The sequence below is a fragment of the Rhinopithecus roxellana genome, chromosome 14 (genome assembly GCF_007565055.1).
Source record: "Rhinopithecus roxellana isolate Shanxi Qingling chromosome 14, ASM756505v1, whole genome shotgun sequence".
Classification (NCBI taxonomy): Eukaryota; Metazoa; Chordata; class Mammalia; order Primates; family Cercopithecidae; genus Rhinopithecus; species Rhinopithecus roxellana.
In genome coordinates, this window is record NC_044562.1 from 88015789 (window position 1) to 88042955 (window position 27167).

General features: G+C 40.4%; 1 protein-coding gene and 1 long non-coding RNA gene across 6 annotated transcripts in view; one reads left to right on the forward strand and one right to left on the reverse strand.

The window, feature by feature from the left end:
• Positions 1–23872, forward strand: part of LOC115893199 — a 55224-nt gene extending 31352 nt beyond the window's left edge. Inside the window, exons 2-4 of one of the 2 annotated variants that reach the window (XR_004053166.1) lie at positions 13450–13652; positions 15744–15859; positions 22155–23872. This is a non-coding gene — a long non-coding RNA (uncharacterized LOC115893199). Of the gene's footprint in view, positions 1–13108; positions 13653–15743; positions 15860–22154 lie in introns of those variants that run through there. The other variant, XR_004053165.1, reaches the window with a different exon arrangement.
• The window catches only part of FAM126B (family with sequence similarity 126 member B), an 85347-nt gene that overhangs the window by 15640 nt on the left and 42540 nt on the right, over positions 1–27167 (reverse strand). For all 4 annotated transcript variants that reach the window (XM_010375489.2, XM_010375488.2, XM_030916341.1 and 1 more), the window contains 4 exons: positions 24608–24787; positions 18731–18811; positions 15731–15846; positions 3486–3581 (listed from right to left, as the gene is read on the reverse strand). In XM_010375489.2, the coding sequence (XP_010373791.1) occupies positions 3486–3581; positions 15731–15846; positions 18731–18811; positions 24608–24787 (473 nt within the window). The remainder of the gene's footprint in view (positions 1–3485; positions 3582–15730; positions 15847–18730; positions 18812–24607; positions 24788–27167) is intronic.

A 27167-nucleotide genomic window follows, 5' to 3' on the forward strand; every position in this document is an offset into this window, starting at 1 on the left:
TGGTGGCGGGCGCCTGTAGTCCCAGCTACTCAGGAGGCTGAGGCAGGAGAATGGCGTGAACCTGGGAGGTGGAGCTTGCAGTGAGCCAAGATCGCGCCACTTCACTCCAGCCTGGGCAACAGAGTGAGACACCGTCTCAAAAAAATAAAATAAAATAAAATAAAAATAGCATTATATTAAGATAAAACTATGTGGCGAAAGGGGAATGGAAATTTCTCTGTCAATTTCAAGGAGGAAAAGGAATAAATGTAATATTAGACCATTAAAGAAAAGTTTCTTCGTTTATTCCTCAAATGGATGATGGTATCACATCATTATGGTATTTATATTACACACATTTAAAACAGTGACCCAACAGTTTTTTTTTTTAATTATGTTGATACTTACATACTAGAAATTATATCATTTCCTTTCTTTCTTTTTTTTTTTTTTTGAGATGGAGTCTCGCTCTGCCGCCCAGGCTGGAGTACAGTGGCCTGATCTCGGCTCACTGCAACCTCTGCCTCCCAGGTTCAAGCGATTCACCTGCCTCAGCCTCCCGAGTAGCTGGGACTACAGGCATGTGCCACCACTCCCGGCTAATTTTTGTATTTTTAGTAGAGACAGGGTTTCATTATGTTGGCCAGGCTGGTCTCAAACTCCTGACCTCAGGTGATCTGCCCACCTCAGCCTCCTGAAGTGCTGGAATTACAGACATGAGCCACCGTGCCTGGCCTAGAAATTATATAATTTTTACCTACTTAAGATAGGATGAAAAATTTTTAATGTCAACAACATACAAGGAGTACATAGTTTTTCAAAATTCCGTAGAGGATATATGAACAAAAGAACAAAAGTTTGAGGACCACTAAACTCCGCCATCATTTTTGTTATTAAGAAATTCTATTAGGCTGAGTGTGGTGACTCGTGCCTATAATTCCAGTACTTTGGGAGACCAAGGTAGGAAGATCACTTGAGGCCAGGAGTTCAAGACCAGCTTGGACAACACAGTGAGACCCCATCTCTATAACAAATTTAAAAATTAGCCAAATATGGTGGCACATCCCTATAGTCATAGCTACTAAAGACACTGAGGTGGAAGGACTGCTTGAGCCTATGAGTTCGAGGCTGCAGTGAGCTATGTATAATGATTGTGCCACTGCACTTTAGCCTGGGTGACAGAGGAAGACTCTATCTCAAAAAAAAAAAAAAAAGAAAAAGAAAAAAATTCTATTTAAGGCCACAATAATGTTGTCAATGAGAGAGCAGGCAGTTTTCTTTTAATGAACCTAAAGTAATGAATTATAAATAAATTTATCTGCAGATAGGCAGTAAGTGCTTAAGCAGCATCTAAATTAGAGACAAGAATTTTGTTAGACATTAATCATGTTATTACAGTTGAGAAACAAATATTTTTAAGTAATCTATAAAATCAAAGTAACAGCTAATTTAGATGGGAAAAATTAATAAGTTTTGTTTAAGCAGGATCTCTTCCCAGTAACACAATAGCATGTGACCCTGAGCAAAGCACTTGTGGTGGACAGACTCTTGGAGAGCCATGATCCCTATGATCTTTCTGGTATTCACACTGTGTCATGCCCTTCCCCTTCAGCAAGGGTAGGATCTACAGCTTGCTTCTAACCAATAGAATAAGGCAAAGGTGATGGGATTCCATGATTATGTGTACATGAGTACGTTACATAAGGTAACAGGTCTTGCTGGAGTCTTACTCCTATGTTGAAGAAGTAAGCTGCCATGTTGTAGGCTGCCTGTGTTGGAAGGCCAATGTGGCAAGGAGCAAAGGATGGCCTCCAGCACACAGCCACAAAAAACTGATGCCCTCAGTCCTACAGCCATAGGAACTCAATTCTGCCAACAAAACTTTTGAGCCTCAGATGAGGCTGCAACTCCAGCTAACATCTTAACTGCAGCCTTGTAATATGCTAAGCAGAGTACCCCAGCTAAGTCATCTGGATTCCTGACCCACAAAAGTTGTGAAACAATAAATGTGTGATGTTTTAACCTGCTCAATTTGTGGCAATTTATTACGCAGTAATAGAAAACTAACACAACATTTAACCTTTTTGGGGGATTGATATCCTCAAGTAAAAATCATTTTGAAAGGCTGAATTCAGAATTCCTTCTATAACTGAACTTCTGTGACTCTAAACATCCATGGTCTCCAAACTAATTTATATCACTTAAATTTTTTTCTTTTCTTTTTTTTTTTTTTTTGAGACAAGGTCTCACTCTGTTGCCCAGGCTGTAGTATAGTGGCGCGATCTTGGATCACTGCAACCCTGCCTCCCAGGTTCAAGCGATCCACATGCCTCAGCCTCCCAAGGAGCTGGGATTATAGGCATGAGCCACTGCACCTGGCCTACATTTTTTCCATAGTAGAAATTCAAGGCCAGGTGCAGTGTCTCACGCCTGTAATCCTAGCACGCTGGGAGGCCAGGGCAGGCAGATCACTCAATCCTAGCAGTTTGTGACCTGCCTATGCAACACGGTGAAACCCAGTCTCTATTTAAAAAAAAAAAAAAAGCCCAGCACAGTGGTGGGCACCTGTAGACCCAGCTACTCAGGAGACTGAGGTGAGAAGATCACTTAAACCCGAGAGACAAAGATTGAATGAGCTGATATGGCACCACTGCACTCCAGCCTGGCTGACAGAACAAGATTTCAGCCTAGGTCTGTCCAAATTATTAGAAATTCTGATTTAGTGAAGATTATAATCCATGAGATACAGAATATCCACCCCCGACATACAAATGAGACGCACACATCATTGGTACTATTGCTAATCACTTTCTGCAACACAGAGACAGTTATTTATGAAATGTATGGGAAGAGGTTCGCATTCCTTAAGACTTTCCCATATATATAGCACTATTCTTTTCAAAGATCTCAAAGTGATTTACCAAAACTGGCAACCAGGGAATGATAAGATATGTCACTAAACAACCCTAGATTTGGATGTCTTGGTACAACTCTGTGTTCAGCTAGAAAATATTTCTTTAACGCTGAAAACATTTTCAAGAATGCATGAAGCCAGGCGTGGTGGCTCACACCTGTACTCGCAGCACTTTGGGAGGCTGATGTGGCAAGAATGCTTGAGGCCAGAACTTCAAAAGAAACCCGGGCAACAGAGCAAGACCCTGTCTCTACAAAAATTAGCTGAGTGTCGTGGTGTACACCTGTGGTCCCAGCTACTTGGGAGGCCCACACGGGAGGATCCCTTGAGCCAAGGAGGCCGAGGGCACAGTGAGCTATGATTGAGCCACTGTACTCCAGCCTGGGTGACAGAGAGAAATCCTATCTCATAAAACAACAACAACAAAAAAAAAACAGCCTCATGAGGATAAGGACTCCTACAGGAATGTAAGCTCCCTGAGTTTTGTTTACTGCTGTATTACCAGAAGTTAGAACAGTGCCTGGCTTAGAGAATGTGTTCAATAAATATCTGTCAAATAAATATGAAGATTAGTAATAATCACTCTTCTCACCTGGAACCCATCCGACAAAGAGATTGGTAAGATGAGGCAGGCATATATACAATAGCAGAATTATAACACAGCATGAGAAAACTCAGGACTTCAAACCTAAAAATAACAAATGCAAGGTTAAAAGGATTACAAATAATTACTTCTACTAGCAACTGGTTATGACAATGCCTTAATATTGACCTTTATGATTTCTTAATCAGATCAACATAGCATCTTTCTCAAAGGTTTCCCTGTTTATATTATCCTTATTACAAGTCATATCCCTTGCTGTCATCTTGTCATCTATATTTCTGTTTTTAAAAAATAAATCAGGCCAGGCACGGTGGCTCACGCCTGTAATCCCAGCACTTTGGGAGGCCGAGGTGGGTGGATCACAAAGTCAGGAGATCGAGACCATCCTGGCTAACACGGTGAAACCCTGTCTCTACTAAAAATACAAAAATTAGGCAGGCATGGTGGCACAAGCCTGTTTTTCAGCTACTCAGGAGGCTGAGGCAGGAGAATTGCTTGAACCCGGGAGGCAGAGCTTACAGTGAGCCGAGATCGTGCCACTGCACTCCAGCCTGCGCAACAGAGTGAGACTCCATCTCAAAAAATCAATCAATCATGCTTGAACAGATGACTCCCCTATAAATAAGTCTACCATCCTCCTACTGACTTCATAATAAAATCCAAACTTATCACAAGGTCCTTTAAAATCAAAGTCCTTATTACAAGGTACTTTAAAATCCACCTTCATCCTTCCTCTCCAGCCTTACTTCCCTCCATTACCAACCACATATACCACACTATATCAATCTTCTTACCATTCCAACAATATGCTGTAACCAATCAGAATTCCTTGCTTTAATGCTTGCTGCTCCTTCTTAATAGAATATACTTTTTTACTTGGGTGATTCCTGATAAGATTTCAAGTCCTAGATCAAATTTTTACCTTAGCCATAAAGCCCTTCTTATTTCTCTCTGCTAAAGTAAACCAGTCCCTTACCTGTGTAGCTCTAATATAGCATTTATCCCACTGAATTGTAATTTTATTCCTTTATGTCTCTTTCTCCCATTTAGTAATAAGCAACTTTAGAATAGAGACCCTGATTTATTCATCTCTATCATTAGTGTCCAGCACAGTGTCTAATACAGTATTGTTTAATAAATACTTGTTGAATGAATAAATGCTTTCCTAACATTTATAATGTCTAAGAAAGTGGCTCCTAAATCTGGATGCACATTAGTTATTTAAAGACCTTTTTAAAAACATACATTTCTATGCCTTAACCCAGCTGACCTACTTAAAACCTCGGGTAGGAACCAGGGAAGTTGTACCTCTAAAAAGCTTCCCACAGATGAATGGCGAAGGGTTTATGGAAGCACTTTGTACTATTTTAACAATGTTTTTTGTAAGTCTGAAGTTATTTCAAAATGAAAAGTTAAAAATCAAGTTGAAAGTCTGATCTGGAAGCAGCCATACTTTCAGATCCCTTCACTTTCTCCATACATCTAGGTAAAACAATGGAGATTTCTTCTCTGAAAGGATAAAAACTAATTTCTACCTGGGAGCCCCAACGGTGATGGGGGTGGATGCCAAACTGAAAATAGGAAGATTAAGTGAAGTGAAATATAACTGACTAGATATTGCCACTTGGCCACCAAAATACTAGCAACAAGATCTCTAGTTAAGGTATCAGAAGAGTTGTTTCTAGATAATTTGGCCACTCTAAGAGGAAAGACTTAAAGATACGGATTTGGGAAATTTTCCAGATGAATGGCCTCGTGGGATCCTATGGTGAAGTTTATATTTATAGTCAGTTACTAGGTTGGTGCAAAAATTAATTTTTTTAAATGGCAAAACCACAATAACTTTTGTACCAATACTAGCTCAAATCAGCCATATACTAACATGGTCAGAGCTTCTCATTTTTTATTCCTCCCCCCCCAACTTTTTTTTTTTTTTTTGAGACAGAGTCTCCGTCTTCTCACCCAGGCTGAAGTATAATGGCACGATCTCAGCTCACTGCAACCTCTGCCTCCCGTGTTCAAGCCATTCTCTTGCCTCAGCCTCCCAAGTAGCTGGGATTACAGGTGCCCGCCACCACACTCAACCAATTTTTTTTGTATTTTTAGTAGAGATGGGGTTTCACCATTTTGGCCAGGCTGGTCTCGAACTCCTGACCTCAGGTGATCTGCCTGCCTCAGCCTCCCAAAGTGCTGGGATTAAAGGCATAAGCCACCGCACCCAGCCTATTCCCCTATTCTTAAACACGAGGGAAAAAAGATTGCCAGACATTTAAGGAACTTACTAGGATGAAAAAGACACTATAAAGAAACAGAAGGGCTGGGCACAGTGGCTCACATCTGTAATCCCAACACACTGGGAGGCCGAGGTGGGTGGATCATAAGGTCAGGAGTTTGCGACCAGCCTGGCCAACATAGTGAAACCCCATCTCTACTAAAAATACAAAAATTAGCTGGGCATGGTGGTATGCGCCTGTAGTCTGTTACTCAGGAAGCTGAGGCAGGAGAATCACTTGAACCCGGGAGGCGGAGGTTGTGGTGAGCTGAGAGCATGCCACTGCACTCCAGCCTGGGCAACAGAGCAAGACTCTGTCTCAAAAAAAAAAAAAAAAAAGGAAATAGAAGGCTGGGTCCAGTAGGTCATTCCTGAAATCCCAGCACTTTGGGAGGCTGAGGCGGGGAGGATTGCTTGAGCTCACGTGTTTAAGAGCAGCCTGGGCAACATATTGAGACCCCGTTGCTACAATTTTTTTTCTTTTTTTTAATTAGCAGGACATGGTGGTAGTCCTAGTTACTCAGGAGGCTGAGGCAGGAGAAGCACTTGAGCTCAGGAGGAGCACCTGAGCTCAGGGGTTCTAGGCGGCAGGCTGCAGTAAGCCATGATCACGCCACTACACACCAGCCTGGGCAACAAAGCAAGACCCTGTCTTAACAAAAAAAGAAAAGAAAAAAAAAAGAAAGAAAGAAAAATATGCAGAGCTAAAGCATATTTGGCTTTGGGGAAAAAAATGTATGTGTACTCCTGATAAAGTTGGCTATATAAAAAACTAAAACACAGCAAAAACAAATAAATACCAGAATGCCATATCACTCTTTATACCCATTAAGATGACTACAATCAAAAAGATGGAAAATAAGTGTGAGAATGTAGAGAAACTGGTATCCTCATACACTGTTGTAGAAACATAACATGGTACGTCCACTCTGGAAAGGAGCATGACAGTTCCTCAAGAAGTTAAGTGTTGAATTACCGTATGACCTAGCAATTCTATTCCTAAGTATATACTAAAAAGAACTGAACATGTACATTCACACAAAAATTTGTGAATGCATGTTCAAAACAGCTGTTGTGGTCTAAATTCATGTTGAAACTTAATCTTCAATATGGTGGTATTAACAAGTGGGGCCTTTGCAGCTGGGCGAGGTGGCTCACGCCTGTAATCCCAGTACTTTGGGAGGCCGAGGCACGTGGATCACCTGAGATCAGGAGTTCAAGACCAGCCTGGCCAACATAGTGAAACCGTCTCTTAAAAAATAATAATAATAATAATTAGCCAGGCATGGTGTTGTGCACCTGTAATACCAACTATTCAAGTGGCTGAGGCAGGAGAATAACTTGAACCCAGGAGGCAGAGGGTGCAGTGAGCCGAGATCGTGACACGGCACTCCAGCCTGAGTGACAGAGCTAGACTGTCTCAAAAAAAAAAAAAAAAAGAGATGGGGCCTTTGGGAAATGATTAGGTCATGACAGCTCTGCTCTCCTGAATTTGATTAGCTAGAAGGCACCATCTATGAGGCAGAGACTATGAGCCCTTACTAGACACTGAGTCTGCTGGCACTTTAAGCTTGTACTTTCCAGTCTGCAGAACTGTGAGCAATACATTTCTATTGTTTATATATTACCCAGTCTAAGGTATTTTGTTATACAGCCCAAATAGACTAAAGAGAGCAGAGTTATTCATAATAGCCAAAAAAGAAAAAATAGAAATAACTCAAATGTCCACCCACTGATGAATGGATAAATAAAATGTGGTATATCTACACAATGAAATATTATTTAATTATAAAAAGAAAGTACTGATACATGCTACCACAGAAACAAACCTTGTAAACATGCTAAGTGAAAGAAGCCATACACAAAAGGCAATATATTGTATAGATCCACTCATGTAAAATGTCTAGTAATAAAAACCACTCAATTGTATGCTTTAAAGGGGTAAATTTTATTTTTAATTTTTATTTTTTTCAGACAGAGTCTCGTTCTGTCGCCAGGCTGGAGTGCAGTGGCGCAATCTCGGCTCACTGCAACCTCCACCTCCCAGGTTCAAGTGATTCTCCTGACTCAGCCTCCTGAGTTGCTGGGACTACATGCGCCCAACACCACGCCCAGCTAATTTTTTTTGTCTTTTTAGTAGAGATGGGGTTTCACCATGTTGGTCAGGATGGTCTCAATCTATTGACCTTGTGATCCACCCACCTTGGCCTCCCAAAGTGCTGGGATTACAGGCGTGAGCCACCACGCCTGGCCCTTTTTTTTTTTTTTGAGACAGAGTCTCACTCTGTCACCCAGGTTGAAGTGCAAAGGTGCAATCTCGGCTCACTGCAACCTTCGCCTCCTGGATTCAAGTGATTCTCTTGCCTCAGCTAGCTGGGATTACAGGCATGCGCCACCACACCTGGCTAATTTTTATATTTTTAGTAGAGACAAGGTCTCACCATGTTGGCTAAGCTGGCCTCAAACTCCTGGCCTCCAGTAATCCACCTGCCTCAGCTTCCCAAAGCGCTGGGATTACAGGCATGAGCCACCGCGCCTGGCTCCCTAAAGGGGTAAATTTTATGGTATGTGAATTATATCTCAATTTAAAAAATAAATGTAAAGTCAATAATTAACTGAAAACGTGCAACATGAAAAACCAGTGTCAATTCCTCAATATTCAAAGAACTATTGCAAGTCACTAAGAAAAAAAAAATACACAGCTCAATAAGAAAAATGGGGATGGGCACAGTGCCTCATATATATAATCCCAGCACTTTGGGAGATCGAGGTGGAAGGACTGCTTGAGCCCAGGAATTTGAGACCAGCCTGGGCAATACAGTGAAACAAACCTCTCCCACTAATCGGCGAAAAACAAAAAAGGACACAGGACATGAATACGCAGTTCACAGGAAAAGAAAAACAATAATGAATAACAATGTGACACCAGTTTTTAACTATCAGATTAGTCAAGATTAAAAACTTTGAAAATGGGCCGGGCGCGGTGGCTCAAGCCTGTAATCCCAGCACTTTGGGAGGCCGAGACAGGCGGATCACGAGGTCAGGAGATCGAGACCATCCTGGCTAACACAGTGAAACCCCGTTTCTACTAAAAAATACAAAAAACTATCCAGGCGAGGTGGCGGGCGCCTATGGTCCCAGCTACTCGGGAGGCTGAGGCAGGAGAATGGCATAAACCCGGGAGGCGGAGCTTGCAGTGAGCTGAGATCCGGCCACTGCACTCCAGCCTGGGCGACAGAGCGAGACTCCGTCTCAAAAAAAAAAAAAACCACTTTGAAAATGGTATTGGCAGTTAGTAGGAGGAAAAACTCTCAAAGTACTAGGAGGACATTCAATTGGTATAGTTGTTTTGGAAAGGGTAATGTGACAATATCTACTCAAACTAAAAAAAGCAGACATTCTTTTTTTTTTTTTTTTTTTAAGAGATGGAGTCTTGCTCTGTCACCCATGCTGGAGTGCAGTGGCGTGATCTCGGCTCACTGCAACCTCCGCCTCCCGGGTTCAAGCGATTCTCCTGCCTCAGTCTCCCGAGTAGCTGAGATTACAGGCACCTGCCACCACGCCCAGCTAATTTTTGTATTTTTAGTAGAGACGGGTTCCACCATGTTGGCCAGGCTGGTCTCGAACACCTGACCTCATGATCCACCCACCTCGGCGTCCCAAAGTGCTGGGATTACAAGCATGAGCCACTGTGCCTGGCCACAGATATTCTTTAGTATAACAATTTCACTGCTAGGAATTTATCCTACAGATACTTCTTGTGCTCTCACACAAATATATGCACAAAAAATGTGTTCCCAGCAATATTATTTATAATAGCAAAAAACTGAAAACAATCTAAATTTACTCAATAAGAGATTGGCTAAAAAGTGATAGTACATAAATAAAATGGAATAATAACTCATCATTAAAAAGAATAAAATATCTATGTGCTGCTAGAGAAAGAAATACAATTTTTTTTTTTAGGAGATGGGGTCTCGTTTTGTTGCCCAGGTTGGAGTGCAGTGGTGCAATCATAGCTTACTGCAGCCTCAAACTCCTGGGCTTGATCCTTCAACCTCAGCCTCCAGAGTACCTAGGACCATAGGCATGTACCACCATACTGTTCTTTTTTTTTTTTTTAAAGAGATTGGGTCTGGCTATACTGTCCAGGCTGTTCTTGAAGTCCTGGCCTCAAGTGATCCTCTGACCTCAATCCATGCACTAGGATTATAGGCATGAGCCACTGTGTCCAGCCCAAGATTTATTCTTTAAAAAGCTAGGCTAGGAAGCTGAGGCAGGAAAATCGCTTGAACTAGGGAGGTGAAGGTTGCAGTGAGCTGAGATCGCGCCACTGCACTCCAGCCTGGGTGACAGAGCAAGACTCCGTCTCAAAAAAAAAAAAGGCTGGGCATGTACGCCTGTAATCCGAGCACTTTGGGAGGCCGAGGCAGGTGGATCACAAGGTCAGGGGTTCGAGACCAGCCTGATCAAAATGGTAAAACCCCATCTCTACTAAAAATACAAAAATTAACTGGGCATGCTGGCATGCGCCTGTAATCCCAGCTACTCAGGAGGCTGAGGCAGGAGAATCGCTTGAACTTGGGAGGCGGAGGTTGCAGTGAGCAGAGATCACACAACTGCACCCCTGCCTGGGCGACAGAGCAAGACTCCGTCTCAAAAAAAAAAAAAAAGTAAAAACTTACCAGCTTGGCAGGTTGGCTGAATTGCATGCAGTTTGCTGCTATGTTTGGTTTGTTGTTGTTGTTGTTGTTTTTGAGATGGAGTTTCGCTCTTGTTGCCCAGGCTGCAGTACAGTGGTGCGATCTCAGTTCACTGCAACCTCTGCCTCCTGGGTTCAAGTGATTCTCCTGCCTCAGCCTCCCAAGTAGCTAGGATTACAGGTGCCCACCATCATGCTCAGCTAATTTTGTGTATTTTTAGTGAGACAGGGTTTCACCATGTTGGTCAGGCTGGTCTCAAACTCCTCACGTCAGGTGATCCACCCGCCTCAGCCTCCTAAAGTGCTGGGATTATAAGCATGAGCCACCATGCCTGACCTGTTTGGGTTTTTATCAGCTCATGAGTGGTGGCCAGTGGTCTGGCCATGTGATCAGGCAGAAACATAATATAAAACTGGCCTATTAAAGGGGTGTCTGTATGGGAAAAAACAGACATATGGAAATCACTATGGGAATTTGAAGAGTGCATAAGTAGGATATGTCAATGCACATCAGGAGAACCTCCTTCTAGAATCAGGTGACTGGCACCTATGGGCAAATATCCCTGTGTCGTCACCTGGAGTGATCACTTGGGTCCATGAAATGAGTGGACATGGTGGTACTGCAGCAATGCAGAGATGGGTTGAATTTAGACATACTCTTTTTGTACCTTCTGAGGCATAAAATGCCAATAACACAGACAAAGACTGCAGATGGCTATGGGGCACATTCCTCTGGGGGAAGGCCCTGCACATAGCTGGCAAGCTGAACAGATGCCAGCAGTCTCTGGAGGCCACAAATGGGTCCTGACAGGAACAGACACTCTGCATTAGGTTTTGCTTATCAGACTGTGGATCAAATGCTCAGAGTACTGTAAGAGGACCAGAAGATACTGTACCCATATGGACTGCTTAGTTACATTTTTGGAGCAAGAAACACACTTTAAAGACCAAAAGTCCAACAATGGGCAAAGAGACATCCTCAGGGTAATGGAACAAGCAATTGCGTGGAATGAAAGCAATTGAAAAAGAAAATAATTGGAACAATCAAATGAGGTATTTTTGGTCTAAAAGGCGGGGGTGAGATACAGGCATGAAGGGCTGGCTTATGGGCCTTCATGACTGTGTACTTAACCTGAGCGGGGCCAAGGGAGGGCCAATTATCACTGGAGAGATTCCTCTGTTTTTCTGGGGGATTTGGGAGGAGGCAGTGGAGAGATGATGCTGGGATAGTCATCATCACTATTCTGTTCTTCTCATAGTGACAGAAGGTGGTGGTGGTGCTATACTTTTTTCCCTTCTTTTCCACATCACCTCAACATTTTTTTTTTTCCTCACCTAAAGCAGTGGTTGCAGTACCAGTGCTGCAACTGTGGGTGCAAGGAGCAGAGATGATTCCTAAGCAAAAAAAACTGGAACTATACCTTCAAATCTTTATGTCAGAATTCCTAAAGGCCTGATGGGCTAGGCTGTACCTTCATTCCATCTGGCAAAATTAGGATTGACAGAGAATGTATATTTATCACCTAGTTGTGATAGCATATTAGTTCTTTATATAAATCTACCCTACATTCTTGGGAGTGAATTGATGGGGAGGCACTTGCTAGTCAGTTTTGCTGCCAGAAATAGAGACCAACATAATGGCCAAACCTAACCTCTCTCCAAGGGAGAAAAGTTTGAGTATAAATGAAGAGAGAGATAAATAGTAGCTGAGATTTTTTATTTTTTATTATTTTTATTTATTTATTTATTTATTTTTTCTGAGACAGAGTTTCACTCTGTCGCCAAGGCTGGAGTGCAATGGCGTGATCTCGGCTCACTGCAACCTCTGCCTCCCAGGTTGGGGTGATTCTCCTGCCTCAGCCTCCTAAGTAGCTGGGATTACAGGCACGCGCCACCATGCCTGGCTAACTTTTGTAATTTCAGTAGAGACAGGGCTTCACCATGTTGGCCAGGCTGGTCTCAAACTCCTGACCTCGTGATCCACCTGCCTCAGCCTCCCAAAGTGCTGGGATTACAGGCGTGAGCCACTGCACTCGACTATTTTTTTTTTTTTTTTTTTTTTGAGACGGAGTCTCGCTCTGTCGCCCAGGCTGGAGTGCAGTGGCCGGATCTCAGCTCACTGCAAGCTCCGCCTCCCGGGTTTACGCCATTCTCCTGCCTCAGCCTCCCGAGTAGCTGGGACTACAGGCGCCCGCCACTTCGCCCGGCTAGTTTTTGTATTTTTAGTAGAGACGGGGTTTCACCGTGTTAGCCAGGATGGTCTCGATCTCCTGACCTCGTGATCCGCCCGTCTCGGCCTCCCAAAGTGCTGGGATTACAGGCTTGAGCCACCGCGCCCGGCCTATTTTTTTTTTTTTTAGATGGAGTCCCACTGGAGTCCCACTCTGTCACCCAGGTTGGAGTGCAATGGCATGATCTCAGCTCACTGCAACCTCTACCTCCTAGGTTCAGGCGATTCTCCCTGCCTCAGCCTCTCGAGTAGCTGGGATTACAGGCGCCCACCACCACACCTGGTTAATGTTTTGTTTGTTTGGGTTTTTTTTTGGTATTTTTAGTAGAGATGGGGTTTCACCCTGTTGGCCAGGCTGGTTTTGAACTCCTGACCTCAGGTGATCCACCCACCTCGGCCTCCCAAAGTGCTGGGATTACAGGCATGAGCCACTGTGCCCAGCCGAGATTTTTAAAAATGAATAAATGAGTTGTGCAATGTGGGAAATACATCAGCACTCTAGAAGAGGCTCAGAGCAAGAGATGATACTATTAGCTCAATTATACTAGCTGCCTGAAAGAGTAAAAGTCATAAGTTTGTGAGACCACTCCTGCTTTTAGAACTTAATAAGGTTGAACAGAAGTCTGTAAACTTGGGTGACTTCTCTCTGGGAGATATTCTGGTCATATATGATGATGAACTGGGATAACTGTTAATGACTGACTGGTACTCTGTGAATGTGCCAGTATCTTTGGCTCTTATTTTTCAGGTTTCATTTACTGCCATCCTGTGACATGGTATAATACTGGCATTGTTGGTAAGGTTATAACACTGGTCATACGTATTGGAAATTGAATTGAAGCCTCCTTCGAATGAATACTAATGGAACATGACTTGCCTGAGGAGGAAGTAGATTTAGCTAATCAACAGCTAATTTCTATGACAAATAGTTCTGCACAAGTTTACCATGAGGTAGGTCAAGAAGACAGGTGAGGTAATCATATTTGTGCAAAAATATGAAAATATATGCAAACATTAAAGGATGAATTAGTTACTCATTTAAATCTATCTGTAACCTACACTGGTTCCTCCAAATGTTAGGCATGTTCATAATGATAGTATCTGTCATATAAATGCTATACTAAATGTAGATGCCCAGATAAACATGATCATTTTTGAGCCTTGGCCAAAGACCAGGAGACAGCCTGTATAATAAATATAGGTGTTTCTCGACCTATGATGGAATTGCATACCAATAAACCCATTGTAAATCGAGAATATCATAAGTAAAAAATGCATGTAATACATCTACCCTACTGAACATCATAGCATAGTCCAGCCTACCTTAAATGTGCTCAGAACACTTACATTAGCCCTTACATTAGAACACTTACATTACAGTTGGGCGAAAATCATCTAACACAAAGCCTATTTTATATTTATCATAAAATTGAGTATCTCATGTAATTTACTGACCACTGTACTGAAAGTAAAAATGAGAAGGGTTGCATAGGTACTGAAGTACGGTTTCTACTGAATGCATATTGCTTTCATACCATTGTAAAGTTGAAAAACCTTAAGTTGAACCATAATAATTCATGGGCCATCTATAAACTGGCCTTCCCCAAAGAGAGGTCTGGCATTTGCTCCTAAGAGGTTAATCTGTGTCATATCTGATAAAGAGTCTTTGTTTAGGGCAGGGACTGGTAACACCAGAACTTAGGGCTGGACTGACCACATCTGACTTTCTTAGGTAGGAGTTGGCCATGCCAGAAAGAACTACCATGTCGATTTAAGGTGGTAGCTCTGGGTCACACTGCATCAGTCCACATGGAGGCTGAGATCAACAGTGGGCAATCCACCTAATCAATCACGCCTACATAATGATGCCTCAATAAAAAAACTCTGGAAACCAGAGCTTAAATGAGCCTACCCCATTACCAGTACTTTGTGTTTACTGTGATACACTGATGCCAGGAGGTTGTAATGTATCCTGACTTCAGGGGAAAGGACAACAGACGCTTTGTGTTTTAAACACTTCATATTCTACTATATGTGTCTCTTTTGGCTGATTTTAATCTGTATTCTTTCCTTGTAATAAACCATAACTGTGAGTATAATGGCTTTCAGTGAATTCTGTGAGTCCTTCTAGCAAATTATCAAACAAGAGTTTGGTTTTGGGAACTCCCAAAACTTTCAATTTAGTCAGAAGTGAGGGCAATTTTGGAACCTGTCCCTCAAACTCTGTCTAACTTCAGGAACGAATCCCATTCTACAACCAAGAAAGCAAGGTATACAGAGTAGATAAACTGTCTGAGGGAAAAATTTCTAAACTGCAGTACTAGAATATGAATCCTGATTTGACTGACTGCACGTTCACTTTTTAAACTGCTTTATACAAGATGACCATAACATAATACCAAACATTAGAAAATGGGTATTTCATGACTATGATGTATTTACCTTTTGGGGTCTTCTCATACCAAACTAGAACTGAAGTAATTATAGTTAACTACTAAGCATAAGTTAACAATTGTTAGCTGAGTGCAGTGGTGCATGCCTGTAATCCCAGCTACTCACGAATCTAAGGTGGGAGGATCATGTTGAGGCCAGGAGATCAAGACCAGCCTGGGCAACATAACTAGACTCTGTCTCTAAATATATAAATAAATGGGTCAGGTGCAGTGGCTCATGCCTATAATCTCAGCACTTTGTGAGGCTGAGGCAGGAGAAGTGCTTGAGGCTATGAGTTCGAGACCGGCCTGGGCAACACAGCAGACATTTCTCTACAAAAAATAAAAAAAATAATAATTGGCCAGGCTTGGTGGTGCATACCTGTAGTCCTAGCTACTTGGAAAGCTGAGGTGGGAAGATCACTTAAGCCTGGGAGGTCCAGGCTGCAGTTAGCCATGTTTGTGCCACTACACTCCTGCCTGGGTGACAGAGTGAGACTCTGTCATTCATTCATTCATTCATTCATTCATTCATTCATTCATATATTCATGCATACATACATACAAGTTGGTACTATATACAGTTTTGACCATTACCGGTTCTGTGCAGTGAATGTTTCCCTCTGAGGATGAAGATCACTATAAACAACTCTGATGAGATCATGCTGACACAATGCCCCTTCTGTCAAAGCCATGGATCCAATTGTTGAAGGCTACAAAAATAAGGTACACTATGAGACAATGTCTCTACCATGAAGTAAAAATCTGTATCATGTAATAATATTTAATTTTCTTTTCCACAAAAGTTTTAAATCATTTATTCTTCTCATTCTTCACAGAAAACATTCAGAATCTTTCAATTCTCAATTATATAAATTCTATAGCTTCTTTTGGAAATTGTCTGTAAAATATAAAACTAAAAATATTTTTAAAAGGTTATGTACTAAATCTATATTTAAAGGAATAAGAAAAGTTGCTGAAAAAACTAAAGGTTAAAAATTCCAGAACAGAGCACAGTTGCTTATAATTATACAAACAATATTAAATACTATAATCAAATATCTCTCTTTCCTTTTGAAACACAGTCTCGCTCTGCTGCCCAGGTTGGAGTGTAGTAACACGATCGTGGCTCACTGAAACCTCCGCCTTGTGGGTTCGAGCGATTCCTGTGCCTCAGACACCCAAGTAGCTGGGATTACAGGTACCCACTACCACGTCCAGCTAATTTTTGTACTTTCAGTAGAGACAGGGTTTCGCCATGTTGTTGGCCAGACTGGTCTCAAACTTCTGACCTCAAGTGATCCACCCACCTCAGCCTCCCAAAGTGCTGGGATTACAAGCATGAGCCACCACACCCAGCCCAGATGTCTCTTTAATACTAACATCGCCGGGCGCGGTGGCTGAAGCCTGTAATCCCAGCACTTTGGGAGGCCGAGACGGGCGGATCACGAGGTCAGGAGATCGAGACTATCCTGGCTAACACGGTGAAACCCCGTCTCTACTAAAAAATACAAAAAACTAGCAGGGCGAGGTGGCGGGCGCCTGTAGTCCCAGCTACTCCGGAGGCTGAGGCAGGAGAATGGCGTAAACCCGGGAGGCGGAGCTTGCAGTGAGCTGAGATCCGGCCACTGCACTCCAGCCTGGGCGACAGAGCCAGACTCAGGCTCAAAAAAAAAAAAAAAAAAAATACTAACATCATTGAGTTCGTGTTTCTAAAGTTAGAAGAACGATCCAGGCTGGGCATGGTGGCTCACGCCTGTAATCCCAGCACTCTGGGAGGCCGAGGCGGGCGGATCAAGAGGTCAGGAGATTGAGACCATCAAGGCTAACATGGTGAAACCCAATCTCTACTAAACATACAAAAAAAGTAGTCGGGCTTGTGGCACACATCTATAGTCCCAGCTACTCGGGAGGCTGAGGCAGGAGAATAGCTTGAACCCAGGAGGCAGAGGTGGCAGTGAGCCGAGATCGCGCCACTGCACTCCATCCGGGGTGACAGAGCGAGTCGACTCTGTCTCAAACAAAAAAAAAAAGAAAAAAATAGAAGAACCATCCATTCATTAATACTTTACTACTCTCCATTTTACTTCATAACATGATACACAGAACTTAATTAAAATCTATTACTCAGGAATACATTGTGCTAAAATGATTCCTGGCTAAATGGGAGACATTCTATTTTAAACACAAAACAAAGTCCCAGGGAATTAATTAAGCAAATTAATAGTGCAAAGAGCTATGAGATGGTCAGGATATTGTGTGTTGACAGGAAAATAGAATATAATTTTTAGACTACTAGTAAAGTTTCTCTAAATGTTATCCTCACAACTTAGTGTAGCAACAATAAAGGCCACTGCAGATCAGAAGTTTGATTCATAACAGTTTCTTATCGGATTTTACTTAAAGACAGAAAGCAGAAAAAGTTCAGCTCAAAAGGCATCAGTTACCTACATGATTATCAGTGTTCTCAAATTCTTCAACCAAATAAATATAAGCTAAAAAGTATAATGTACTGAACACCTAGAATGCAGCAATTAGATTCCTTTAAACTGAAATATAACAGAGTGTCAACATTCTTTTAAGTAGTTATTTTCCCAGAATAATAAAGAATAACAAAAACAAATCAATCTAAGGTGATTTCTAAGTAGTATAGAAGACTTTAAAAGTAAAGAATATTTTTAAGGCTTATGATTTTAAAAATTAAAAACATAAATATTAAAAAATTAATGAATTTTTAAAAAATTCATAAAAGACTAATGAAAGTAAAAAATGATACTTAGAGCCGGATGCGGTGGCTCACGCCTAGAATCCCAGCACTTTGGGAGGCCGAGGTGGGCGGATCACAAGGTCAGGTGTTCGAGATAAGCCTGGCCAACACGGTGAAATCCCATCTCTACTAAAAATAAAAAAATTAATGGGCATGGTGGTGCGTGTCTACAGTCCCTGCTACTGGGGAGGCTGAGGCAGGAGAATCGCTTGAACCCAGGAGGCAGAGGTTGCAGTGAGCCAAGACTGCACCACTGCACTTCAGCCTGAAGGAGAGTGCAAGAGTTTGTCTTCAAAAAAAAAAAAAAAGATATAGAAGAAAAAAAAAACAAAAAGAACTAGAGAAAATTTTTCATTCTTTTCTGCCTCTCTTGTCACAGTTCAGTCTTCTAATAACAAACATCCACTTTTTTGTTTTTTTTTTTGAGAAGGAGTCTCGCTCTATAACCCAGGCTGGAGTGCAGTGGCGCAATCTTGGCTCACTGCAAGCTCCGTCTCCTGGGTTCATGCCATTCTCCCACCTCAGCCTCCCGAGTAGCTGGGACTACAGGCCCCCGCCACCACGCCCGGCTAATTTTTTGTGTTTTTAGTAGAGACGGGGTTTCACCGTGTTAGCCAGGATGGTCTCAATCTCCTGACCTCGTGATCCTCCCGCCTCAGCCTCCCAAAGTGCTGGGATTACAGGCATGAGCCACTGCACCCAGCACATCCACTTTTAAGAAGTGAATCAGTAAAGATATTTTAGGAATATTTATCTCTGGTAAGAAACTGTTTTTTTGATTTGTTATTAAATATAATTTAAAATAATTCCACCTTTCCAATGTTACTTACTTCATGGTATATTGAAGGCTTGGATAAGGAGGGGATAGTGAAAGACAGAACTTTATTGTTCCCATCTTTATCAGCAATTTCCTATATTAAAAAAATAGATAATGAAATAATCACAGATTTATAAGAAATAATAATTACTTTCTTAATTTACAGACTATATGATTGGCAGTAGGAAGATTTCAGAAACAGTCATGGATAAAAATATTACCACCCTAGTTTATATTTTCTAACTTATTAGCAAATTTGTACACTTTGGTAGTAGAGTTATAATCCACAAAATCCACAGAGAGATAGATATTGGGTACAATTCTATACTAAATCAAATATAATATGGCAGCAAAGACATGAGGCAGGCAAACAAATGAATTTGATGTTAAATTTACACACAGGATGGGAAGATTACAAGTGATTAAATCTTTTAGTAAAAACACGGCTATGCTAAACAGATTAAAATGAAAAGTCTTATCCAAGAGATCCACACTTACGAAAACAAGAAAAATACATTAATTTAATACAGAATGAATTTTTTCCAGCTTTACTGAGGTATAATTGACAAATGAACATTATATATTTATGGCATAAAACATGATGTTTTGATATGTGTATACACTGTGAAATGATTAAAATAATCAAGCTAATTAACAAACACAACGCCTCAGTTATCCTTTTTTAAAAAAATGGTGAGAACATTTATGAATGAATCTTGAATAAAAGATTCTTTTTTTTTTTGAGATGGAGTCTGGCTCTGTTGCCCAGGCTGGAGTGCAGTGGCCAGATCTCAGCTCACTGCAAGCTCCGCCTCCCGGGTTCACGCCATTCTTCTGCCTCAGCCTCCTGAGTAACTGGGACTACAGGCGCCGCCACCACGCCCGGCTCATTTTTTGTATTTTTAGTAGAGACAGGGTTTCACCGTGTTGGCCAGGATGGTCTCGATCTCCTGACCTCGTGATCCACCCGTCTCGGCCTCCCAAAGTGCTGGGATTACAGGCGTGAGCCACCGTGCCCGGCGAATAAAAGATTCTTACGATCATTCAGCAATAAACGAATGACCTGAAATAAGCCACAATTAATAATTATTGGGCCAAGTGTGGTGGCTCAGGCCTGTAATCCCATCACTTTGGGAGGCCAAGGCAGTCGAATCGCTTGAGCTCAGGAGTTCGAGACCAGCCTAGGCAACACGGCAAAACCCCGTCTCTACAAAAAAATACAAAAATTAGCTGGGCATGGTACTGCAGGCCTGTAGTCCCAGCTACTCAGGAGGCTGAGGTGGGAGGATCCCTTGAGCCTGGGAGGTGGAGGATGCAGTGAGCTGAGATCACCCAATGCACTCCAGCATGGGTGACAGCATGACACCCTGTCTCAAAAACAAACAAACAAAAGGATTATTAGTCTAAGTCATTAAAAATAAATTCATATTTAGGTAATTTTTACTAAGCTACAAGAAAGTTCTTGTGATTTTATTAAAAACACTTTCTTTTCATAAAAAAGACAATGGACAATGGTATCCTTCATTTCTCCATCTCCGGCACCTCCAACATTCCTGTTACAAATAAATATGTGTGGCCAGGCGCAGTGGCTCACGCCTGTGATCCCAGCACTTTGGGAGGCAGAGGCGGGCGGATCACCTAAGGTCAGGAGTTCGAGACCAGCCTGGCCAACGTGGTGAAATCCCATCTCTACTAAAAATACAAAAATTAGCCAGGCACAGTGGCAGGCACCTGTAATCCCAGCTACTCAGGAGGCTGAGGCAGGAGAATCGCTTGAACCCAGGAGGCGGAGGTTACAGTGAGCCGAGATCACATCATTGCACTCTAGCCTGGGGGACAAGAATGAGATGTTGTCTCAAAAAAAATATATATACACACACACACACACACACACACACACACACACACACACACATATGCCTACAGACGACAACAATCAGAGGAGTGAAAACTGCAACAATCCTTTTCCCCACTGTCTTATTTTTGTCTATTTCCCTTACAACTCATATTAGCATACATCACTGGCGTAAAATCCATAGAGAGAAGACTGCCCTTACTAGACCTACATGGCAGTAGTCAGAGACTGAGTAGTCGCATTGCCTAAAAAGAAGAAACATCAGGCTGGGCACAGTGGCTCATGCCTGTAATCCCAGCACTTTGGGAGGCCAAGGCAGGCAGTATCACTTGAGGTCAGGAGTTCGAGACTAGCCTAGCCAACAAAGCAAAACCCAATCTCTACAAAAAATACAAAAATTAGCTGGGCATGGTGGCACATGCCTATAATCCCAGCTACCTGGGAGGCTGAGGCAGGAGAATCACTTGAACCCCAGAGGCAAATGTTGCAGAGAGCTGAGATTGCCACTGCACTTCAGCCTAGGCGACAGCTGAGATTGTGCCACTGCACTCCATTTCAAAAAACAAAGAAGAAACAATAACAGCAGCAATAATCCTCATCACCAAACACAAACCCCAAAGAACTTCTGAATAGGGCTCATTTCTGAGTTTATGATGTCACAGAAGAGTACCAATTACATGTGAATAATGACCATACCTCTAATTATGGTAGGAAAATAGGTCTGAAAAGTCCCTTGAGGATATAACTTCTTTGCAGTCAAACCAGGTCCCACCACATTTGGGCCACTGTGCTTCAGAGAAAGTCTATGCTAACATGAATGGGCCTGATTTAAGTTAGACAAAAATGTTTTAATTTTATTCTTAAATTTCAAATTAAGCCTAATTTGATTTATCTTTGCAGGTATTTGTGAAAAGGATATGCTAAATTTTGTTTAAGGGAAATATAAAACTTCCCCTGGGGCTATTTGAAACAAAGAAGTGCTGGGGAGGGAAAGAAGGAAAAACAGAAAAGAATATATGGACGACTCCCAGTGTGATTAAGAAAAACTGAGAACCACAGAAAAGGAAGAACACAGACATCAAGCAAATTAAAAGGAGTCCAAAGCCTAGGGTTACACTTCTGACATATAACTGAGCATTTTTCTATAGTATACTAATTTTGCATTGTCAAACAGCACCAACAAGTTATGTCAACAATTTGTCCAACATGACACTTTGCAAAATGTTTCATGTGTCTCATTATTGAATTTTATTACACTAAACACATTAATTAAAATGATAGCTTAATGCTAAGCATAGTCTAAAACACCAAGTTCCATCATTAAATCAACAAACATTTACTAAGTATCTGCTGGTAAGCACTATAGGAAACACAGTGGTAAATAAAACAGATTTCCTACTTGAAAAGAAAAAACTATCAGGCAAGTTAGGAAAGTAGAGAATTTTATTCCTAGATCAATTTTCATTGTTTTTAAATTTTAATTTTGATGGTAATAATAATGAACATTTATAAACACCTTAGGCAACATAATTAATTCTTCAAGTTGTTTTTAATCCTACTAACAATGTTTTCTTTTTTACAGATGAGGCAACTGAAGTCAAGATATTAAGTAACTTGTCCCAATTTAAAACAGCCAATAAGTGGCAGAGCATGGTTCTGAAGCGAATACAAGTCATTCTAAAGCCCTTGCTCCTTCCTTCAGACTTCTAGCGATGGAAATGTTTGCTAATGATTTTTTAAAGTAACTAATACTTAGAAGAGTGAGCACTGGTACAGAAGAATATTTACCATGAGATTCAATTTTCTTGTACTTTATTACCTTTCAGTTATAAAACTAAACTTTATTATGTGGAGTGTCTATTTACAATGTATACTAAATACACAAAATATAAGACTTCAAGGCGCAGAAATTTCAATACCAATGGTCCTTAAATGGACATCATGAGAAAAAAATAGAATAATAATGTTTACGGTACTGAATTCCTTAGAAGAAAAGAGTTTTATAAACAATGTACTATCAAATACATGATATATTATCAAATAACTATTAACAAATTTACAACTTTTATGACAAATAACACTTTGGTTTCTCAATTGCTACCCCACTCAATGACTCCAAGATACATTCATAAAATTCACGATTCTTTATTGATGAGTTCAGGTAACTGCCCAATTTTGTAGAGGCACATGGGAATGGAAATATGATGCTGTGCTATTTTGTTTCCCTGAATTGCACAAGAAAAGGTGCCTTGTGCTGCCCAAGTCTTCAGAAAAGTGCTACGCAGATTATCCCATGTTCCTAAACTCTCCCTCACCTTTTCACCTTGCTTCCTACAGTCCTTGTAACCTTTCTAGCATAACCTCCTCATCTTGCAGAAGTGATCAAGTCTCAATCTTCGAGTTCTATGTAAAGCCCCTAGTATCTCAGAAGTGTTTATGGTTTCTTTCCTCCCCCTAGTTTCCACTGTGTTCTTACTAAGATTTTAAAAATCCTACCATGCTATAATACCATATGAACTTTTTTCCTGAAACTGATGTCCTCCCCTCAGAGAAACAGAAATCTCATGTCCATTTGCCTCACTCTTCTCAATTATGTATATAGCCTTTAACATATAAGAAGTGGTGACTAAATTCAATTTATAATTCAAAAGTCTCTCTGCATACCACCACAAGATTCGTTTTCCCAATATATAATACAATTCTTCTGCTCAAAACCCTCTAATTGCTTTGAAGAGAACCTAAATCTAAACTCTTCACTTTAAAAAGACTCTCCAAAACTGACACAAAATTGTCTTTTCCAGCTTGCATATGTACTCTGTGCTTCAAACAGAATTACTTTCTATTTCCAGGACGTGACCTGACTGTCCTGCCTCTCTGCTTATGTTCAATTGATAGCTGCTTCCTGAAATCTCACCTGCTCCTTATCTCAACGGGCCAAAACTATACCGCTTCATAAGGCCCAGCTTAGATGCCATCGCCTCAATAAAGCCTGCCATGATAACTTCAGCTAACATCTGAGTTTCTCTCTAAAATCCTCTTATTATACAAACCGCATTACTAGTTATGTGTAAACATGTCTTTTCGAACACAGCAGGAGTTTCCTAGAAGTAGGTGCCACACATGTAATTCTCCATATTTTCAGTGTCCAACTCAATGCCATACATCCAAAAACATTTATAAATATTGGTCAAATAAAATAATTTGAAGAAATAAATATTAATAATGCTATCAATTATAGTAGTTTTACATACTTTATAAAATACATTATCAAAAAATGCATTATCAATATTTACCCCTGTACTCAACCTAATTAGTTCAAACAAGTTACATTTATAGACATTTGAATTGTTTTTTGTTTTTTTGAGACGTGGTCTTGCTCTCTTGTCCAGGCTTGAGCACAGTGGCACGATCATGGCTCACTGCAGCCTTGACTTCCTGGGCTCCAGAAATCTTCCCATCTCAGCCGCCTGAGTAGCTGGGACTACAGGTATATGCCACCATGCCCAGCTAATTTTTTATAGAGACAAGATTTGGTTAAGCTGCCCAGGCTGGTCTCAAACTCCTGGGCTCAAGTGCTCCTCAGACCTTGACCTCCCAAAGTGCTGGAATTATAGGCATGAGTCACTACATCTGGCCTCAATTTATTTATTTATTATTTTTAATTTTTTTTTGAGACAGAGTCTCACTCCTTTCACCCAGGCTGGAGTGCAGTGGTACAATCTTGGCTCACTGCAACCTCCAACTCCCCAGTTCCAGAGATTCTCCTGCCTCAGCCTCCCGAGTAGCTGAGATTACAAGAACACACCGCCATGTTTGTCTAATTTTTGTATATTTAGTAGAGACAGAGTCTCACCATGTTGGCCAGGCTGGTCTCAAACTCCTGACCTCAAGTGATATGCCTGCCTCGGCCTCCCAAAATGCTGGGATTACAGGAATGAGCCACTGCGCCCGGCCGATTTATTTTTCTCTAAACATTCCTTAAGTATTTCAGAGGACCTTGCAAAATACTTAAAATTTCTGTCACCGTCAACTTACCAAATTGTATATTCCTAACAGAAGTGCTTCAATGCAACCATTACTCTGTCTGTCTCGGCTAACTGTAAGCCGTAAATAAACCCACATCAATTCTGGCAAGAACTGCAGTGTGAACCTCTTAAGTCGAACCTCTGAGCTACGGTAGAGCTCAAACAGCTGATGGCAGACAGGCTCCAGGAGCTAAAAGGAAAATAAAGTGCATTGGTCATTTCAATTCTTTTGGTTGCAACTGTTTTTTGTTGTTGTTTTTTTTAAAGGCACCTATATCTGTATAATACTTTTAAAATAGTCTTAATATTAATTTCTCCACATTTTGAGTTAATTTAACCAAAACCTTTGTGTAAAGAGACCACATATTAAACTGACCAATCCACTAACTATAAGAAGTATTTTGTGCCCATGTATCAATGTACCTTTCAGTATACTGTACTACTAAATTTACTAGATTATTAGTCCTTTAGCCAATGTACTACATTTATATTTAAGAAGAATTTTCCTTTCTATTCTTATCAACTCTTACTATCCTCCATTTCAAAAACTTTCCATTGAAATAAGATAATTTTGCATAATATTGTTGGGAATAAACTTAAAATCTCAACTGAGACTATGATTTAAACAAATTATATACCACTCTTACTGAAAAATAATACACATAGGAATCTGAAGCATCCTATGTAAATCATTGGTTACTTAAATCTGTGAAAAACATGCTTCTTTGGAGGAAAATGTATGCATTTGTAAGTGTTCTGTGGAATCAGTTTTCATTGTATTGATGTCATTGTCTCTAAGTACTCAGTGTCTTCACTGCAATATGAAATTCATTAAATCATCCACATTCCATGTAAAAAAAAGTTATATACCACTCAGTAGAAGGGATTTTGCAATAAATATTTGCGCATCCAAAATTCTAGCTAATATTTAAAATACATACAAGTGAAGCAAACCATTTTAAAACTGATTTAAATTTTACTTATTGTGTTTATGTGAAAGATTTTAAAAAGGAGAAAAGTATCCAGAAATAGCTTTTTCAGTGTTCGATTGGCTAATTTTTCATACGATATCACACAATATGACTTATGAGGAACTTCACGATCTAGAAAACTGAAGAAAATGAACAGTTAAAATAAACTTTCCCACTTTTCCCTAAATATGTACTGCCAATTTAGAATGGGTTTGCTGGAATAACTGTAGGCTGCACAAAACTGGGCTATGACTTTAAAATTCATATAAAATATTGACAAGAAACCATAAAATAATTTTTAAAGTTTAACACTAACTCTTTTTTTTTTTTAAGAACTTCAAAATTTATTTTTATTTTTTTTTTAACTTTGAATTTTGAATTATAGTTTTTTTATTTATTTTTTTTTATTTTTTTATTTTTTTTATTATACTTTAAGTTCTAGGGTACATGTGCATAACGTGCAGGTTTGTTACATATGTATACTTATGCCATGTTGGTGTGCTGCACCCATCAACTCGTCAGCACCCATCAATTCATCATTTATATCATGTATAAAACTAACACTAACTCTTTTAAAAAAAGAATAATAGTTCAGTAATTTCATGTGCTTTCCTCTATTCTGAATGATTAAAATAATGCATATAACTTTGGAAATCTACTTGAATATAGTTATATACATCTGTAATAATCTAACACTCTACAATAAAAAGTCACTGTCATGATAAAAACTTAACAAATCCATGTCAATTATACAGTTAATATATTTAGAAGAGTTAGGATTAGCTCTGGAAGAATTCTAAAGTTTAAAAAATTTACATACATACACATCCTAGTCTAGTAAATACTAAGCCCTTTATGCTAAATCACTATCAGAACAGTTTTTAAAATCTTAAAAAATTTTCCAGAGGCTGGGTGTGGAGGTACACATCTGTAGCTCCAGCTATTCACAAGGTTGAAGAGGATGGATAGCTTGAGCCCTGGAGTTTGAGGCTGCATTGAACCATGATAGCATTACTGCACTCCAGCCTGGGTAACAGAGCAAGACTGACACAAAAGTAAAATACTGCAACTCTTCCCTTACATTGAAGTCTGATTATCTGATTGGTCTAATCAGATAACTGGTCAAAAGTCGTTGAAGTTAATGGTGAAGTAAGACACTAAATTCAGGTCTTCTGACATCAAGTTGATGTTTCCACTCTCCCACATTTCTTATATTAGAATGGAGGTATAGATTGTTTAATCACAAACAGTGTATTCCATGTAGTGCCAATAATGAACAAGTAATAAACTTCTGGAAACTGTCAGTTGCTGGCATCTTTCTTAAATACTGAGAGCAATATTCAGTTCTTTGGGAGAAGTAAAAAACTGTTGCTCTCACAAATTTGGTTTACTAAAAATTTATACTCATGTTTCAAACTCAATCTCCTCTTTAGTAAAAAAACTCTCCAAAGATTGCCTTCTCTAAACTTCACGGGCCACGGTACAATTATGATGAATTTCTTCTGTGAAGACCTTAAACTCCTCTTTCTCAGTAGCAACAGGTACACTGGCATGTGGGACACTATAATTTAACTAAGCACAGTGAAGTAATACAGGGTT